Raw genomic sequence first — 20407 nt, forward strand, 5'->3', positions numbered from 1 at the left:
TTAAAGTTTTCCTTTAAAAAAGCGGTAGCAGACCCGGAAGGCGCGCTAGGTTACCTGGGTAAGGTTTTTTTTTCTCTCCCCTTATTTAAACGCGTAGGCGAGTCACCCGAGGCACTACACGAGTAGTGCCTCCCACCCTTCCACCTCCTCTAACCTAATAATAAGACCAATTGTGACTAGCGGGTAAGTGCTGCATTTTCCTTGTTTGTTTCTTTAGATTTAGTTGGTTTTTGTTTTTTTTTTAAGGAAAGCTTACTTTTAGAGGGATGGCAGTGCAGAGAGGGCAATGTTCCTCTTGCAACATGTATGAGGTGAGGGAAGCCATCAGCGTCCCTGCTGAGTACACTTGCAAGAAGTGCACCCATCTCCAGCTCCTCCAAACCCGTGTTAGGGAACTGGAGCTGGAGTTGGATGAACTGCGGATCATTCGGGAGGCAGAGGAGGTCATAGATCGGAGCTATAGGCAAGTAGTTACTCCGAAAGTTCAAGATAGATGGGTGACAGTGAGGGGGAGTGGGAGGAGGAAGCCAGTGCAGGGACCCCCTGCGGTCATTCCCCTCAAGAACAAGTATACCGTTTTGGATACTTGTGGGGGGGATGACTTACCAGGGGCAAGCAACGAGGTTCAGGCCTCTGGCACGGAGCCTGGCCCCGTTGCTCAGAAGGGTAGGGTGGAGAAAGGTAGAGCAATTGTTCTTGGGGACTCGATAGTGAGGGGTACAGACAGACGGTTTTGTGGGGGCGACAGGGACTCACGTTTGGTATGTTGCCTCCCAGGTGCAAGGGTACGTGATGTCGCTGATCGTGTTTTCTGGGTCCTTAAGGGGGAGGGGGAGCAGCCCCAGATCGTGGTCCACGTTGGCACCAACGATATAGGTAGGAAGAAGGGTGAGGATGTAAGGCAGGCTTTCAGGGAGCTAGGTTGGAAGCTCAGAGTTAGAACAAACAGAGTTGTAGTCTCTGGTTTGTTACCCGTGCCACGTGATAGAGAGTCGAGGAACAGGGAGAGAGAGCAGTTAAATGCGTGGCTACAGGGATGGTGCAGGAGGGAGGGATTCCGGTTTCTGGATAACTGGGGTCCTTTCTGGGGAAGGTGGGACCTTAGATTAGATTAGATTAGACTTACAGTGTGGAAACAGGCCCTTCGGCCCAACAAGTCCACACCGACCCGCCGAAGCGCAACCCACCCATACCCCTACATATTACCCCTTACCTAACACTACGGGCAATTTAGCTTGGCCAATTCACCTGACCCGCACATCTTTGGACTGTGGGAGGAAACCTCTATAAAAAGGATGGTCTACACTTGAACCTGAGGGGCACCAGTATCCTTGGGGGGAGGTTTGCTAGTGCTCTTTGGGAGGGTTTAAACTAACTCTGCGGGGGCATGGGAACCAGGACTGTAGCTTTAGGGTACAGGACCTTGAGTGTAGGGAGGTTAGGAATAATGCAGCGATCTCTAAGGAGGGTGCCTGTAACCAGAAAGGTGGATTGAAGTGTGTATACTTCAATGCCAGAAGTATAAGGAATAAGGTAGGTGAACTTGCAGCGTGGGTTGGTACCTGGGACTTCGATGTTGTGGCCATTACAGAGACGTGGGTAGAACAGGGACAAGAATGGCTGTTGCACGTTCCAGGGTTCAAATGTTTTAGTAGGATCAGACATGGGGGTAAAAAAGGGGGAGGCGTGGCATTACTTGTCAAAGACAGTATCACAGCAGTGGAATGGACGATGGAAGAGGACTTGCCATCTGAGGTAGTTTGGGCTGAGGTTAGAAATAGGAAAGGTGAGGTCACCCTGTTAGGTGTTTTCTACAGGCCTCCTAATAGTCCTAGAGAAGTAGAGGATAATATTGCGAGGATGATTCAGGAAAAGAGTGAAGGTAGCAGGGTGGTTGTTATGGGGGACTTTAACTTCCCAGATATTGACTGGGAGAGCTATAGCTCGAGTTCATTAGATGGGTCGGTGTTTGTACAATGTGTGCAGGAGGGTTTCCTGACACAATATGTCGACAGGCCAACAAGAGGGGAGGCTATATTGGATTTGGTTCTAGGTAATGAACCAGGCCAGGTGTTAGACTTGGAGGTAGGTGAGCACTTCGGGGACAGTGACCACAACTCGGTGACTTTTACTTTAGTGATGGAGAGGGATAATCGTGTGCCGCAGGGCAAGAGCTATAGCTGGGGGCAGGGAAATTATGATGCAGTGAGGCATGACTTAGGATGTGTGGATTGGAAAAACAGGCTTCAAGAGAAGAACACTAATGAGATGTGGGGAGTGTTCAAGGAGCAGCTACTGCGTGTCCTCGATAGGTATGTACCAGTCAGGCATGGTGTAAAGGGCCTTGTGAGGCAGCCGTGGTTTAGTAAGGAATTGGAGTCCCTTGTGAAAGGGAAGAAGGCGGCATATGTAAAGATGAGGCGTGAAGGTTCAGTAGGGGCGATTGAGAGTTATAAGGTAGCCAGGAAGGAGCTAAAGAGGGAGCTAAGAGAAGCGAGAAGGGGACATGAAAAGTCTTTAGCTGGTAGGATTAGGGAAAACCCAAAGGCTTTCTATAGGTATGTCAAGAATAAAAGGATGACTAGGGTAGGTATCGGTCCAGTCAAGGATAGTAGTGGGAAGTTGTGTGTGGAGGCGGAGGAGATTGGAGAGACATTAAATCAGTACTTTTCATCAGTATTCACTCAGGAACAGGACACTGTTGCTGATGTGAATATGGAATCACAAATAATTAGAATGGATGCCCTGGAAATATGCAGGGAAGAGGTTTTGGGAATATTGGAAAGGATGAATATAGATAAGTCTCCTGGGCCTGATGGCATTTACCCCAGGATCCTATGGGAAGCTAGGGAGGAGATAGCAGAGCCATTGGCCTGGATTTTTATGTCGTCGTTGTCAACAGGAATAGTACCAGAGGACTGGAGGATAGCGAATGTGGTCCCATTGTTCAAGAAAGGGAGTAGGGATAGCCCTAGCAACTATAGGCCAGTGAGTCTGACTTCAGTGGTGGGCAAAGTCTTAGAGAGAATGGTAAGGGATAAGATTTATGAACATCTGGGTAGGAATAACGTGATCAGGGATAGCCAGCATGGTTTTGTGAAGGGCAGGTCGTGCCTCACAAACCTTATTGAGTTCTTTGAGAAGGTGACCAAGGAAGTGGATGAGGGTAAAGCAGTAGATGTTGTGTATATGGATTTTAGTAAGGCGTTCGATAAGGTTCCCCATGGTAGGCTAATGCTAAAACTTCGGAGGTATGGCATTGAGGATACATTAGAGGTTTGGATTAGGAATTGGCTGGCTGGAAGGAGACAGAGGGTAGTAGTTGATGGATTATGTTCATCTTGGAGCGCAGTTACTAGCGGTGTACCACAAGGATCTGTTTTGGGACCATTGCTTTTTGTTATCTTTATAAATGATCTAGAGGAAGGACTTGAAAGCTGGGTAAGCAAGTTTGCGGATGACACAAAAGTCGGTGGAGTTGCGGATAGTGAGGAAGGAAGTGGTAGGTTACAGCGGGATATAGATAAGTTGCAGAGCTGGGCGGAAATGTGGCAAATGGAATTCAATGTAGCTAAGTGCGAAGTCGTTCACTTTGGTAGGAATAACAAGATGATGGATTACTGGGCTAATGGTAGGCTACTTGGTAGTGTGGATGAGCAGAGGGATCTTGGTGTCCATGTACACAGATCTCTGAAAGTTGCCACCCAGGTAAATAGTGCTGTGAGGAAGGCATATGGTGTACTGGGCTTTATTGGCAGAGGAATTGAGTTCCGGAGTCCTGAGGTCATGTTGCAGTTGTATAAGACTCTGGTGCGGCCTCATCTGGAGTATTGTGTGCAGTTTTGGTCGCCATACTATAGGAAGGATGTGGAAGCTTTAGAACGAGTGCAGAGGAGGTTTACCAGGATGTTGCCTGGAATGGTAGGAAAATCTTATGAGGAAAGGCTGAGGCACTTGGGGCTGTTCTCATTGGAGAAGAGAAGGTTTAGGGGAGATCTGATAGAAGTGTATAAGATGATTAGGGGTTTAGATAGGGTAGATACTAAGAACCTTTTACCGCTAATGGAGTCAGGTGTTACTAGGGGACATAGCTTTAAATTAAGGGGTAGTAGGTATAGGACAGATGTTAGGGGTAGATTCTTCACACAGCGGGTTGTGAGTTCATGGAATGCCCTGCCCGTATCAGTGGTGAACTCTCCTTCTTTATGGTCATTTAAGCGGGCATTGGATAGGCATTTGGAAGTTATTGGGCTAGTAGAGGTTAGGTAGGATTCGGACGGCGCAACATCGAGGGCCGAAGGGCCTGTACTGCGCTGTATCCTTCTATGTTCTATGTTCTATGACTGTACGGTGTTAACACAGGAAGGATGTTCCCAATGACCAGGGAATTCAGAACCAGGAGTCATAGTTTAAATGATACAGAGTCAGGCATTTAGGACTTAGGTAAGGAGACATTTCTTCACCCAGAAAGTGGTGAGCCTGTGAAATTCTCTGTCATCAAAAGCAGTTGAAGCCAAAACACTGAATGTTTTCAACAGGAGTTAGATATAGTCCTTCGGGCTAAAGGGATCAAAAAGGGTATGGGGTGAAAGCAAGAACAGGGCAGTGAGTTGGATGATCAGCCATGATCATAGTGAATGGTGGAGCAAGATCAAAGAACTGAATGAATGGCATACTCCTGCTCTGATATTCCAGATTGCAGAAATGAAAACCAGTTGTCATAAAATTTGGCACTCTACCTGAAAGCCCCAAGACCGTGAGAAAATATAATCAGTGGGTACTTCTCTGCAGCTCTGAAAGAAGCATCCCATCCAACCGGGACTTCATAATAACCTACAGAATGATAAACAAAACATAGGGCATGAAAAGATAACACTGGTTGGCAAAAGTGGTATGAATACTTAGGTCTGGACTGTAATTTCATCTTGGCAATAATTTACACAGGTGCTATTATATTGAAATCAAAAAACCATGGTAGGTTACAATACAAGAATAGGTCATGTATATGGACAAGATCAATTTTCCTTCTGCACTTGGCACAATCTCTCCAGACCTCTTGATATGATCACTAATTGTTCAAATTTCTCACACTGTGCCTTGTGTCTTTCTGTCTATGCTTTGCTGTCCAGTGAGAGAAAGCACTTTCACCTCAGCATCTGTCCTCCTTGAGTGCAACTTGAATCAATCTGGTGAGGTCAACTACCTCAGCTCAGACGATCTACTGCTGATACTCTCACCCTTACCATACTACCCATTATTTCAAATATTACAATTCTTTCCCACCTTGCCCATTCTGCGTAAACTTGTGATTTGTCACAACTCTGATGTCTATATCTTGACTTACACCAGATCTCATTCATCCATTGCTCCATTGTCATACATTGGTTCCTTCCCCAGCAACACCTTGACTTTACAAAAGCTCATCCCCTGTTCAAATCTCCAGCGACTACACCTAGTGTCTCCCTGAATCCTTGTCCGACCTGACAACTCCTCTGAGATATGCCACTACTGCTGGTTTTTGTGTATACCAATTTTCAATCCTCTACTATTCACGACTACTGAATGGCTCCAAGCTCTGGAATACTTCTCCTAAATCTCTCAGCCATTCTCCCTTCTCCTTTATAAGAATATCCTTAACACCCAGATCTTTTATTGAGATTTTGATCACCCCTTTACAATGGTTTGGTGTGAAGCATGATTTGATAATACTCCTCTGAAATAAGTTGGTATGCATTGTACAAAAGCTCATGGCCAAGGGGCCAAAAAAAATCCAACCTATTTTACAGCCAATGAAGTACTTTCGTAATGAAGCCAGTGCTGTTTATATAGGAAATCTGGCAGCCAATTTGCTTGCAGCAATGAGTTGATAACCAGAAACATTTGTTGAGGAATTTATTTTAGTAACATTTGTTGAGGAATAAATATTGACCACTGTACCAAAGAGAACATTCCTGATCTGTTTTGAATTGTGAGTGTATCTTTCACATCCGAGAGTTGAAGGAGCCTCAGTTTAAGATCTTATCCAAAAGATAGTAACTCTGACAGTACAGTCTATTGCAGTATTAGCACCACATGCATCAGCCTGCATTTTGTTCTTAACCTTTAACGTTGAGAGTCAAACCTTCTGATTTGAGCCAAGAATGTTCAGCAGAGAACCATCCACATCCGAAATGCTGCTGGCTCAGCACATCAGGGGCACCTTCAATTTCATACCAACTTCAAGACTTGGCCATTGGATCCATCACAGGTCAATGATGACCACTGCATTCCACTTGGTCCAACGGCCAAGATTATAGCAAGAGTCACTTTCAAAGTACAGTTGTTCTGGTTTCTGATGGCTGCATTGTTGGATCTCTCATCAGATTGTGCAAAGTGTTCTTTGAACACATCCAGCGACACCTAACCTCAATACACACCCAACCCTGATGTGCCCTTTCTCTCTGTGGACACGTTCTCCAGTTTGGGAACTTCTGCTCAACTATTTTGATTGCACAGCTCAGAACATCAGCCATTGTGTTGGGTTGTTCTCACCAAATGCCATGTTGAGCAAGGGAGCACACCACCTCTTGTCTCTGTTCAGATAATCTGCAAGGCCTTTGCAATATTCGTAGTTCGGAATCCATAGTGGGTGCTTCACTTCTCCACAAGCCTCACAGGGATAGTACAAACGAAAGAAACTGCCCTGAAACAAATTGAAGTTTGTTTTTTAAGGATACAAGACGAGCAAGCAACAAAGAAATACTTGCATTTATATAGTAACTTTCCTGACCTAAGAATTCTCTGAAGTATTTTGCAACCAAATTAAATACTTTGATGTGCAATGTCAAAATTATGGCAATGTGTGCACAACAAAAACCCACAAATAGCAAAGTGATAACAACAGGATGATCTGTTTCACAGAACATTGGTTGAGGGACAAATGTTGTCTAGGAAACGAGTGAGAACTTATTATTTATCATCAAAATAGTGTCACTGAACCTAATATGCTTTTAACTGAGAAGAGACACTGCCTCAGTTTAATATTACTCCAAATCAGATCTTGAAATAGCCCAAGAAGAATTTCCAGCTCTGAGTTTTACATCAGACCGTGTGTGAGTTCCGTTTGTTTTGAAGAAATTATTGTATTTGCGCATTTTATTACACATCTCAATACCAATTACATTCTGAGTTTGCTCTTGAAACTGAGTCTTGAGGTAGGGACACTCGCAGCATCACAAGATTCTATCTAGATCTTGATCTTTAGACACAATTAGGGCATTTCTCCAGTTAATATTCTGTATTATGTATTTTTACCATTTCTAAAGCACTGAATCTGTGTGCACCTGATTTCTTCCAACTGTGACAAAATAACAATTCTTTACAATGCAGAACAATAAACTAATGCAAGTCAAAGCCAAAAAACTTTCAGGTTTTTCCACAAATGTTCTGACAAAGCTGTCAGTCACTTAGGTAATGATTTTCTCAACAAGTGATATCCAGAACATGAAATGGACAGTTGAAGGCTGACAATATGGAAGGAACAGTTCCTTTTGTAAGATGTGTCTTTCGCAATTTTTCATATTACTTTGCACAATGTAAGAGAAAAATTCAAATGTCAACATCTATTTTAGACACTAAATGGTGGCATAAATTACATAATGAGTTACAAAACAGATTAGATACAGAACAAAGCTCCTCCTACATGGTATTAAACACTCCCAGGCTGGGTGCAGATACTTTCAGTTTTGAGCAGGTTGTTGCGTATTTTCTACAGCACTTTTAATGTGTCCTCTCATTTTCTTGACCGAGGAATCCTCCTATAACTGGATTACAGAGCCCTCAATTATGTCCAACCCCGCCTGCACTCACCACTTCCCTCCCTGTCAGCATTCCACAGGATCCATTAACTTGTGACACCCTGATCTATTCCTCATCCTTATCTTATATTTCCTCACCATCCAAAACCACAAAAACACATTTCAGGTGAAGCAGCAATTTGCATGTACTTCTTAAAATTTCATTCCGTGTCTTTGCACACAATCTGGTCTTCTTTACATGGGGGGGGGGGGGGGGGGGGTGAGTTGAAAAAAATGCAGATTGGGTGACTGATTTGTCAGGTATGCCTGTTCATTCCACAGGAATGACCCTGAGCTTCTGATTGTTTTATTTCACTGCCTCATGCTCGCCTTTCTCTTCTTATCCTGCTACACTGTTGCAGTGAAACTCAATGCAACCTTGAGGAATAGCACCACCTCTGCCAATTAGGCATTTTATTGCTTTTGGACTTAATGGGTCTGCGTGTTATGTATAAATTAGACTCAAAATGGGGTTCAAAAATTTAAGATCATGGAAGTCGGTCACTCACTTTGATTCTGATTTATTTGCAAAATGTGAATCTTGTTTTTCATGTTAATCTGCTTATGGACAGCTGTTTATAATTCTACCATTTACAATCATTCTGCATAAATGCTTTATTTTGTTATTATAACCATAATGACTCCCTTTTCTATATAACATCTTTGACATTTAATTTCTTTGATTTTCAAATTTCTTTCAGATCTTTCCTTTTATCCTACCTCCCGAACCCCATTTTAATGGCATATAACTTACTGCATTTCTTCCTTCAGTTCTGGAGTCATATTGAACTCAAAATAATTAAATCCATTTCTCTCCACAGATACTGCTGGAATTGTGGAGAATTTTCAGCATTTTCTGTTTTCATAGCAGAGTAAAGCTCCTTCTCAGTAAAATACCCACAGGACAAGTACAACACAAAGCAAAGCTCCCTCTACACTGTCTGAAACAATCCCAGTCATGTATAGTATAGATTATATATAGAGCAAACCGCTCTGCATTGCCCCTGTCAAATATTCCCAGACAAGACACAGATGCTGGAAGCAGCACAATTTGAGTCCAAGCCAAGGTCTGAGTGACACAATTGGGGAAAGAAGTTGTGGATATGGTCGATCAAAACAGTAAGATTTTGGTGAGTCAACACTACCCACACGTATTACATGATAGTTGTAGTTCATGTCTGCTGACAGTCCCAAAAACACTCCATCTTGTGAGTGCCTGTCACGTGTAAATTTGCAAATGAGATGTTTCACTTCCCTCATTAAGTTTCTGCTCCAGCTAAGATGCTGACCTGTTTATCAGCTTCAACTGCTTCCAGTGCCACAATCACTTGGCCACTTTTAACGTGAGAATCTAAGCAGCAGCCACCAGCAGCTTACTTAACTCCTAAGTGTTTTATTCATTCTTCCTCACATTCTTTCTAGCCGGGGGTGACTGGATAGTGATCTGAATCTTTGGCTCAGGGAATTCCTAACTCAGGGAATAGAGGTTTATTTTATGTCCCTCTAGGATCTCAGAATTTCATAGCACTGAGAAGAGCTCAGTTCATTCAGTTTGTTCTTTTGCGCAAGAAGAACCATTAATGTTGGCCCATTTATCTGACCCTTTACCATATCCCTTTAATTTACAATTACTGTTTCAATTCATCAAGGATAAAATCTGATTTTTGATGGGATGTGATACCAACAGAATAAACCTAGTTACCTTCATACTTTTTTTATATATAAAAACAAGTAGCTTTAACAATAACTCAGGCCACCTTTGACCATTTTCCATGTTTACTAATGCTTGGAGCTCTCCAACCTTCTCAACTTTTTAGGTTTTCTCAGGTATTGTATGTTTCCTGTCTTTCTTTATTTCTCAGAAAATGTACTGGCTCATTTTCTTCCGGTTGAACTGTGACTGGAGATAAGACAGACAGGAATAGAAGCCGGGGCCTGTTCAGCTCATATGTTGGTATTACAACGGGCACCATGTTCAGCAGCAAAACTCTCAACTTAATTTGCATATGATATACAGACTTGAGTAACACAAAATAAGCAGCTCAAGCAAACCAAGATGATCAAGGTAACAAGCTGACAAACCTCAACAGAAACCAGTTTATAATCTTATGTCGCAGTGTTACGCCTTGCTGCATGGAACAACTCTTGCACAGTTTACTTATGTAATTTCAGAAGAACATAATCACAATCATTTCTAATCACCTTGGTATGTAAGTGATTCATATCAAACACATTTCTAATACTTAGAAAAATTACATACAGGGGAGCATTTTGATGGTTCGGGACATGCTACATGTCTGTAATAATATTTTACTTCCAGGAATGGGCAGGAGAAAATCAACTGCTAAATTATGCTTACTGCAGATTCCCTCATGTGATGTTTTATGTAAATCCATCTTACAAGTCACATGAGAAGAATCAAAGTAAAAATAGGAACTAAGGACAGGAAAGTGCTATTCAGCTCAATTAATATATCCTTGTTATCCTAAATTTCCCATTGAAGCATATCCCTATTTTCCTAAAGTCAATTCCTTTTTGATAATTTGCATTTATACCGTGCCTTTGATGTTGTAAAAATGCCCATAACATTTTGCAGGTGCAATTATCTAGTCAAATTTCACATCATCCCTTAATAGCAAGTGATCAAAAAGATAGCTTACAGTGAGCATCTTAAAAAGGAAGAGATGGCTTGAGAGCTGGAGAGCTTTATGGAAGAAATGAGAACTTAAAGTCAAAGCAGTTGAAGGTCCAACCAGTTACACAGGAGATAGAGGATGCAAACAAGGCAGGAATTGGAAGAACAGCAAAAACAACGCCATGGACCTGATCCCCAGAATATGGCAGGGTTAAGGGGATAGGGTGGGTTTGGGTGGAATGCTCTTCGGAGATCAATAAAGACCCGATGGGCTGGATGTCGTCTTTCTGTACTTCATAAAACAAACTAAGTGGGACTTTGCAGTGTGCATTTCACAACCAGAGACAACAGACGACAAACATCGAAACTCAAGTGATGAACGCCCAAAATCTAAAAAATACAAGACATTTACAGCAGTTGATGTAAATGTTAAAAACTTCCTTATTATATAAAGCAGCTTGTGCGAAACTAAAGGTAAGCAGGTGCAATCTACCCATCTTACTTCCTATTATCACATCAGATTGTATAGCAATAAAATCTCTGAACAAGCAGCATCCTACAGTGTTACAGTTGAGAAAAAAAGAGTTAGTCTGGCAGATTAACAGATCAATCATGTCCGCACTGCTGTTCAAATAGGTTTGAAGAACCAAATAGATTCAGTGGAGCTGATTGCATCCTTTGTTTCTATCTTATTTCTGTGAGGGCTGAGATCAGATAGAGCATCAAGCTTATTCTACTGAGGGCTTGATTTCACAAATACCTTGTGTGACCCATCTGACCACACACAATCCTTACCTTTCCAGGTACATCAATAGTTCTGACAAATTACTTCATTGAAAGTTGTTTGGTTCTTCAGTGTTCATGTTTCTAAAGCAGTATTGAGTGGTTACACCACCTACAAAGAACACTTCCTTTTTTTAAAAAAAAACCTCTAAAAAGACAGACTGGTTAGCAAGGTTAGATCTCATGGAATAAAGGGAGAACTAGCCATTTGGATACAGAACTGGCTCAAGGTGGAAAACAGAGGGTTATTTTCCAGACTGGAGGCCTGTAACCAGTGGAGTCCCACAAGGATCGGTGCTGGGTCCTCTACTTTTTGTCATTTACATAAATGATTTGGATGCGAGCATAAGAGGTACAGTTAGTAAGTTTGCAGATGACACCAAAATTGGAGATGTAGTAGACGATGAAGAAGGTTACCTCAGATTACAACAGGATCTTGAGCAGATGGGCCAAGGGCTGAGAAGTGGCAGATGGAGTTTAATTTAGATAAATGCAAGGTGCTACATTTTGGGAAAGCAAATCTTCACAGGACTTATACACTTAATGGTAGGGTCCTAAGGAATTGCTGAACAAAGGAAACTTGGAGTGTAGGTTCATAGCTCCTTGAAAGTAGTGTCGCAGGTAAATAGGATAGTGCAGAAGGCATTTGGTATGCTTTCCTTTATTGGCCAGAGTATTGAGTACAGGAGTTGGGAGGTCATGTTGCGGCTGTACAGGACATTGGTTAGGCCACTGTTGGAATATTGCGTGCAATTCTGGTCTCCTTCCGATCGGAAAGATGTTGTGAAACTTGAAAGGGTTCAGAAAAGATTTACAAGGATGTTGCCAGGATTGGAGCATTTGAGCTATAGGGAGAGGCTGAACAGACTGGGGCTGATTTCCCTGGAGAGTTAAGAGGCTGAGGGGAGTTCTTATAGAGGTTTACAAACTTATGAAGGACATGGATAGGGTATATAGACAAAATCTTTTCCCTGGGTCAGGGAGTCCAGAACTAGAGGGCATAGGTTTAGGGTGAGAGGGGAAAGATACAAAAGGGACCTAAGGGGCATATTTTGTATTCAGAGGGTGGTACATGTACGGAATGAGCTGCCAGAGGAAGTGGCGGCAGCTGGTTCAATTGCAACATTTCAAAGGCATTTTGGATGGATATATGAATAGGGAGGGTTTGGAGGGATATAAGCCAGGTGCTGGCAGGTGGGACTAGACTGGGTTGGGATATCTGGTAGGCATGGACGGGTTGGACTGAAGAGTCTGTTTCATGCTGTACGTCTCTATGACAAACAAGTGCGTGCATTAGTTGGGGTATTAGGAACACTACAAATCATTCATATGAGGCTGAGTTAACGGGACAGCGATTGTGAAGCTGAAATTGGCCTCACTGAACAGGAATAAAGAGATAAGAAACCAATCCAGAGCCCAGAGCTCACATACCTGCTGGGGACAGACAACGAGGAGCCCTTCTGAGACATCTCACTTTCAAACAGCAATCTGTCAATCGAGGCCAGATAGATGGATGCAGGTCCCATTATTTGCTTGCAGATTTGCACTTGAAGAACAAATATCCTGACTTCCTATTGCCCCATCAGGAACCAATTTCACAGGTACATCAGAACCATTCCTCTTAAAAGATCCCTGCAACATGTCAGAGTTCTGTTGCATGTGTCACGGTGTAGGTCTCCCATTAGGCATCTACCCTCCTAATACAAGAACAGTAAGTGATTTCACATTGTGCAATAAATCCAATATCCTTAGGGTCACCACAGACCAGGATCTATTTGGATCAGCCACATAAATGGCATGCATACTGGAACAGCTAAGTGTGTGCATATTCTAAAAAAGGTGACACTCCAAAATCACTACCATCTATCAAGCACAAAGTTATGAGCATGATGGACAAACGCCACTTGTTTAGCTGGGTATAGTTGTGACAGCATTCAAGATGCTTGATGCCACAAAGGACAAAATAGCCCACTGGATTTTCACCTTATCCAGTACCTTATGCATCCACTCCCTCCATCTAGCACTAGATATACTGCAGCAACTCTATATATTAAACTTGATTCCCTGCTGAAACATGTCTCCACCTTACCTTCCTTCTGTGATCAGTCATAATATCTGTGCAGCCAACTTTATGGGGTCCTGTCGCAGAAGGCAATCCCAGGGATTGCACCCCACCCATATTTTTTTCCAAATTGTAGCGTTGAATCCACTTCCTAGGATGCATAAGACAACAAAAATAATGTTTACTGTTTTGTCTTGTTGCCTAAGTGTTGTAAATAACTACGATAGAGAGAGGCTGACACATTCCAGACTTTATCCCATTGTGAGAATCCTGCAACACGTAGTTATAATCATTACCTCTCCACAAAAAGTTTTGAAAGGATTGGGTGAGCAGTTTCAACCAGCTCTAATACACTTCTGAAAAGCAGCAATCAAAATGTCTGCATTCTTTTGCAGCCTTCAAACCTTGTCCACTACTTTCTCCCCAGATAAATAGAGTCAGAGAGAAGTGCAGCACAGAAACAGACCCTTCGGTCCAACTGGTCTGTGCCGTCCTCGCGTTTTTTCAACAATTTAAAACCAAGGTCATTATTCTTTAAACTTTTCCTCCCTAATTGCTCCACAGGCTCTTTTTTCGTTTATTCCTTCATGGGATGAGGGCATAGCCAGCCGGCCAGAGGGCATTAAGAGTCAACCACATTGCCATTAGCCAGACAAGTTAAAGGACATTTTCCCAACAGTCAACAATGGTTTCATGGTCATTGTGAAATTCCCAATTCCAGATTTTTATTGAATTTAAATTTCACCATATGCTGTGGCGGAATTGAACGTGGGTCCCCGGAACATTACCTTGGTCTCTGGATTAACAATCCAGTGAAAATACTACTAGGCCACCACCTCTCCTCTCACGCACTGACGGTACAATTTTTAAATGTTAGCAGTCTACATAGCAAAAACTATACAAAATTTGACTGTGGGGTGGGGGGAAATCAAAACTGAGCTGAATTTCTCTCTCATCATCCATACTCTCACACCCCAACCAAAGGGGATTATTGGACAGTGGGCAAGAGCAAGAACTTTATTCAACTTTTCCTCTCCCAAATCCAATGATTCTGAAGCAAAATGTAGTAGCTCCACTCAGTATCTAATAACATTAACTGGGTTTAAATCTCGAGCTTGTCAACTGGGGTTTGAACGCTCACTGGATAAAGCCAATATGTGAGTGGGCAAGCAAGTATTTGAACATAATGGAAAGCACAGTTTCAGATCCATCTGCCATCAGGTGTTTAGAAATCTCCAGGGCATATTTCCACTGGTAAAAAATGAGGTCTGCAGATGCTGGAGATCACAGCTGCAAATGTGTTGCTGGTCAAAGCACAGCAGGTTAGGCAGCATCTCAGGAATAGAGAATTCGACGTTTCGAGCATAAGCCCTTCATCCTGATGAAGGGCTTATGCTCGAAACGTCGAATTCTCTATTCCTGAGATGCTGCCTAACCTGCTGTGCTTTGACCAGCAACACATTTGCAGCATATTTCCACTGGACAATGTGAAGTTTCCCAGTTCCGTTGTTTCTCTATAAATCAGTAAACACATTGTTTACATAAGCACCATCTAGGTTGCTAACCTACCACTAAATTGGCACAGAAGATTTTCCACAAGTGCATTTTTGTTCATGTTCAATGCTGTAACAACAATGCCCATGAAACAGTAGAACCGTCTTTACAATGAAATAAATCTATTTCTGTCATATAGAAAATTATGGCGCTTAAAGCTAAGATTAATAATACAGGACCCAGTGAGCACTGGCTCCACACTTTTCACAATAGATGAAGGGTACCATTCACGCACAGAGATACCATCAAAATAACTAACAGCTGTGCCTTAGAATCAAAAGCTATAATGAAAACATCTAGTACTGTACTTGGAACTTACTTGAGTGGAGGATTAAGCAACAAACAAGGCTGACCAGTTTCTATTTTGTGACTTCTCAGTATCGCTGTTCAGACTGCACTGAACGTAAAGCACATTAGTAGAGAACAGAGTTCATGGATTTGTGTTTTGGATACATAGATCCATTGCACAATTCATGTCACAATGAGCTACACAGACAAGGTGCATTTAAACCATATGTTCTTGTAGCAAACCATTTCCTTCATTCTTCCAAGCCTGGGCATTGAGCGTTCCCTTCTCCTTCTTCTCTTTACCTACCTACCTACCTTCCCCACTGATCTCAGTTAGTCTGTTTGCACACAACCCAGGAAAGCTTGATCAAATGTAATCTTGTTGAAGTCACTGTTCCTTTTAAAAAAGTGGACAAAAAAGAACACTTAACACTTCCATGCGACCTATTTAAATCGCATTCAACCAAAATTCCCCCAAAAAAGGGGAAACTAAAAGTTTCCCTTGACTCATTAAAAGTTCAGACAACTTTTCCCTCAATACTTTACTGCCCAGATGCCGGGAATAATTACCTTCCTTCTCCCTCTTCTTTCCTGCAGCCTGCCCGTGTCCCAACCTCTTCCACGGACCTATCCTTGTCTCTTCCTTGCTCCGTCCTCGGGCTACCAGGGGCACGCCGGGAACTGCAGTTTCACCGCAGCTTCCTCACCAGGGCCGCGTTGGGGGAAAAGAACTACAACTCCCACACTGCATCGCGGTCCCTTCCTGCCACTGCCCGCGGCCGTGGAACACAGGAGCACAGCAGCGCCCTCCGCCGGCATCTCACCGAATCACCGGTGGACGCCATTCGGCCCATCATCCAGATGACCGTCGTTACATCGTTAAGAGTGTGGTGCTGGGAAAGCACAGCAGGTCAGGCAGCATCCGAGAAGCAGGAAAATCGACATCTCGGGCTGGAGCACTTCATCCGTCGTTACATAGTGTCAATCGCTTATATTCTCCCTATATCCATGAAGATTATTTCTCGCCCAACAATAATCCAATGTCAAAACAAAAATAACGCGGATGCTGGAAATCAGAAACAGAACCAAATGCTCAGCAGATCTGGTAGCATTTGTGGGGACAAAGCAGAGTTAATATTTTGGTTGAAGGTGATCTTTCTTTAGAAACATCCAATGCCATCTTGAATGACTTCACAAAATAATGAAATTCAGCCCATCGTTAGAGACAAAAAAATCTGCAGATGCTGGAATCCAAGGTAGCCAAGCAGGAGACTGGATGAACACAGCAAGCCAGGCAGCACCAGGAGGTGGAGGTGGAACAGTCAACGTTTCAGGTGTACCCCTTCTTCAGGACTGGGGATGGGTGTAGGGGAAGGTGCAGATAAAGTGGTTAGAGGGGACGCAGTGGTGAAGTAGCGATAGGTGAACACAAGTAAAGGGTATGATCTGGTTGTAGCTGGAAGGAAGAGTTGATCATAGGATTGGAAGGGGGGTGGTGCTGGGAAGGGAGTCCAGGGATGGGAATGGAAGCTATTTGAAATTGGAGAACTCAATATTGAGTCCTCTGGGCTGTAGGCTGCCCAGGCAGAACATGAGATGTTGTTCTTCCAATTTGCAGTCTGATTTGCTGTGGCAGTTTAGGAGGTCAAGGATAGTCATGTTGGAAAAGGAGTGGGAAGGGGAATTAAATGGGCGGTGACTGGGAGGTCAGGGCCCAGCTGAGATGCTCAGCGAAATGTGCTCTGAGTGTACGTTTGGTCTCCCCAATGTAGAGAAGACCACATTGGGAGCACGGGGGACTGTTTAGGAGTCCTTCTTTTACAGTTGCATGGGAAGGTCCCAACCCTCTCTGCCTTCTGCAAGGACCATTCCCTTCACCAATTCTTGGTTTGCACCACTCTCCCGACCAACCCTCCCCCCAAAGCCAAAGATACCTTCCTCTGCAACTGCAAAAGATGCAAAACCTGTCGGCACACCACTCACCTCACCTCTGCCCAAGGCCCCAAACAATCCTTCCAGTGAGACAGAGGTTTACCTGCTTCTCCTCCAATCTAGTTTACTGTATCTGGTGCTCCAGATGTGCTAATTTCACCGAGCATCTCAGCTGGGCTCGTTGGGGCCAACCTGACCTGCCAGTCAACACCTTTTTAATTCCCTTTCCCACTCTCTTTCCAACATGACCATTCCTGAAATCAGGCTGGGGTGGAATTGTGTGTGGCTCCTCCTGGTGTTTAGATCATAAGGGTTGTTTCAAAGGTGAATTACATAATGCAGGACAGAAACAGAACATTCAACACAACTGAGCAATATACTCATTGTTTGTATGTTACAATAGCTTCCTGTCACTCCACCTGGTGTAACCTTAGTCCTTAAACTGATAAGTAGCTATTGTAATCAATCTGTTCAGATATGGTTACGGCATACATCCAGAGCAGCTGGATCTGGAACTCTGACCCAAAAATGCCATTGCACCACAAGACCTCATTCAAAGCCAGGTCATTGACAGATGAGAGCTCGAAAATATAATTACAAGATGAGCAGAATGCACCACCTAAAATGGTACTAGATCCTATGGACTAGGAAGATCTCAGGTTGGGTACTTTAGTCAGCTTCTGACCAATAGTAGTGACTCCACATGACAGTAAGGAATAAACCTCAGGATAGGGAGTCATCAGCATTGATTCCCACAGGTGATTGCAATCCACTGATACTAGTTGTGAGAACATGATTGGTGTATAGGATTGGGAGTTGGATGCAATCACCCTATGTTCAATTGGCCCGTTGACTCTTATTGTCTAGACTTATGCAGGGCTATTTTGAGGAGGTGATGGATAGAAGGTGATGTCTCCAGCGGCAAATACCAGCAATAAGACTGGAGAGTAAATTGTTTATATAAAGGAGAGAAGATCAGAAAATAACCTAGATCATTCTTGGCTACTTCTAGCAATTTCCATGTTCAATACATCAATTCATTAAGCAAGACAAAAAAAAAGTTTGCATTTAAATATCATTTCTCGTGATTTCAGGATGTCCCAATATGCTTTACTGAAGTATTTTTGAAGTGTAGTTACTGATATATTATGATTAGGAACCCAGAACAGGAGTGCACAACCTTACGTTTAGATGTAGGCCATTTAGAAGTGAAATTGGAAGTGACCTTATCAACCTGTGAAGAGGAGGGAAGAAAATAAGAAAAACTTAGATAAACGTTTGCAAAGTGATTAAAGTGTACAATGTCGAGCAATCTTTAAATTCAAATCTGACCCCCCAAGGTTGCCAGTGTCTTCCAGCAACTTTCCTCCAATTTCAAAAATTCTCCAGGCTGTCCCAAATGGGATAGAGTTCAGAAAAATTTCCATTTGAGTCTAAAATGCCTGGAAGGCTAAACTGTCCTAATGTATTCTGCAATCATTACTGGCGCTAATAACATTGGCATTACACTTTCTATTAAATATTACGTGTTTCAGTCAAACATTCTTGATATTAGATTTTATTTCTGTTTACGGGGAATAGGGTTACTAAAGTAAAATTGTTTCAATTTATCTCTTCTGTGCTGAGAAAGAGGATTTTACGTTTCTGATATCATGTCTAAGAATTAGGTAAATTGAGATGTGATTTTTTTTGTACTTATGTAGCCATTCATTTGTGTTTTCATTTAAAGAAGCAGAAATCCTCTACTCGACTCATTTTTAGTTTTGAGGAACTGAGATGAAAAATTCAAGAAACTTTGTGGTTAAACACAAGAAGCAGTTGATGTGGTTATAAACTTACAAATTGAGGGAGGAGAGAAGAAGGAAGTCAGCACCATGGGATGTCATAGCTATTACAGAAACATGCCTGAGGGAGGGGCAGGACTAGCAGCTCAATGTTCCAGGGTTTAAATGCTATAGGAAGGACAGAAAGGGAGGCAAGAGGGAGGAGATGTGGCATTTTTGATTTAAAACAAAAATTGCTGTACTTAGTGAGAGGATATTGTTGGGGGATCATCCAATGAAGCTACATGGTGGCATTGAGAAATAAGAAGGGATGGTCACCTTGATGGGATTGAACCATTGCCCCTCCCCCCTCCAATACTCAGCGGGAAATTGAAGAGTAAATAAGTAAAGAGATCTCAGATGTGTGTAAAAATAATAGAGTCGTAATAGTGGGGACTCCAACTTTCCAAACATAGACTGGGACTGCCATATTGTTAAAGGCTTGAATGGGGAGGAACTTGTTAAATGTGTTCAAGAATATTTTCTTTATCAATGTGTAGATATACCTACTGGAGAAGGAGCAAATCTTGACCTTCTCCTGGGTAATAAGGCAGGACAAGTGACTGAAGTGTTAATAAGTGATTCATTTTGGGACCAGTGATCATAATTCTACTAGTTTTAAAATAGCTATGGCAAAGGATAGGCCTTGCATACAAGTTAAAGTTCTGTAAAGGCCTACCCAATTCAGTGCTAAACCAGGCAGTGGCAGCTCCCCCCCCCGGAAAACAGATAATAAAGACAAGGGCAAGAAATGAGAATCTGTGAATAAACATTGCCCGCCATAAATCCAGGGTTAAAATAGGAAGACGGTCATTCATATTGGCCACCATGTATTAATGTTTGGTTCGGGAAGTGCCTAGTTTCCGAATGTTACTAGGCAAGATCTAGGATGTGGCCTGTAAGCCTTTCTTCTCCTAAGCTTTTGATTATTAAACAAGTTATAAATTACATGAAAGAATGTGATTGAACTCCCAAAATAAAAAAGAATTACTTGCTTTCATTGAATAAAAGTCCATTACTCTATAATCAAAACTAGATGGCTGTGTTTCAGTCTAACAACGCTGTCATTCAATTTGGAAATTTGAAGCAACAACTTGTCTTTATACAGCACCTTTGATGTTAAAAAAATCCGAAAGTACTGCACATTACTTTTAATCGAATCAACATCATTATATATAAGGAGGTATTAGACTAGAAGATCAAAGGTTTGGTTCAGAGGTAGGTTTTAAGGAGCATCTTTGAATTAGAAAAGAGAGATGAAGATGTGAAGTAAAGTGTTTAGGGCTCAGGCAATTGGAACAATTAAATTCAGAATAGCTCATAAAAGGGCAGATTTGGAGGAGTGAAGATATCTCAGAAGGTTGTGGGTTTTTAAAAAATTCATTCATAGGTCGTGGGCATTGCTGGCTGGCCAGTATTTATTACATGTCCCTATTGCACTTGAGAAGGTGGTAGTGAGCTGCCTTCTTCAACTATTCCACATACTGTATGTTGA

The 20407-nt window shown here is 42.5% G+C and overlaps 1 protein-coding gene across 1 annotated transcript in view; it reads right to left on the reverse strand.

The window, feature by feature from the left end:
- Positions 1-15810, reverse strand: part of LOC132830012 (platelet-activating factor acetylhydrolase 2, cytoplasmic-like) — a 33987-nt gene extending 18177 nt beyond the window's left edge. Inside the window, exons 1-4 of the mRNA XM_060847472.1 lie at positions 15728-15810; positions 13343-13466; positions 6532-6682; positions 4740-4833 (exon numbers count right to left, since the gene is read on the reverse strand). Coding sequence (XP_060703455.1) covers positions 4740-4833; positions 6532-6682; positions 13343-13432 — 335 coding nt within the window. The 5' untranslated portion in view covers positions 13433-13466; positions 15728-15810. The remainder of the gene's footprint in view (positions 1-4739; positions 4834-6531; positions 6683-13342; positions 13467-15727) is intronic.
- Between the last annotated feature and the right edge of the window lie 4597 nt (positions 15811-20407).

Source organism: Hemiscyllium ocellatum, chromosome 30 (genome assembly GCF_020745735.1).
Source record: "Hemiscyllium ocellatum isolate sHemOce1 chromosome 30, sHemOce1.pat.X.cur, whole genome shotgun sequence".
In the NCBI taxonomy this organism is placed as follows: Eukaryota; Metazoa; Chordata; class Chondrichthyes; order Orectolobiformes; family Hemiscylliidae; genus Hemiscyllium; species Hemiscyllium ocellatum.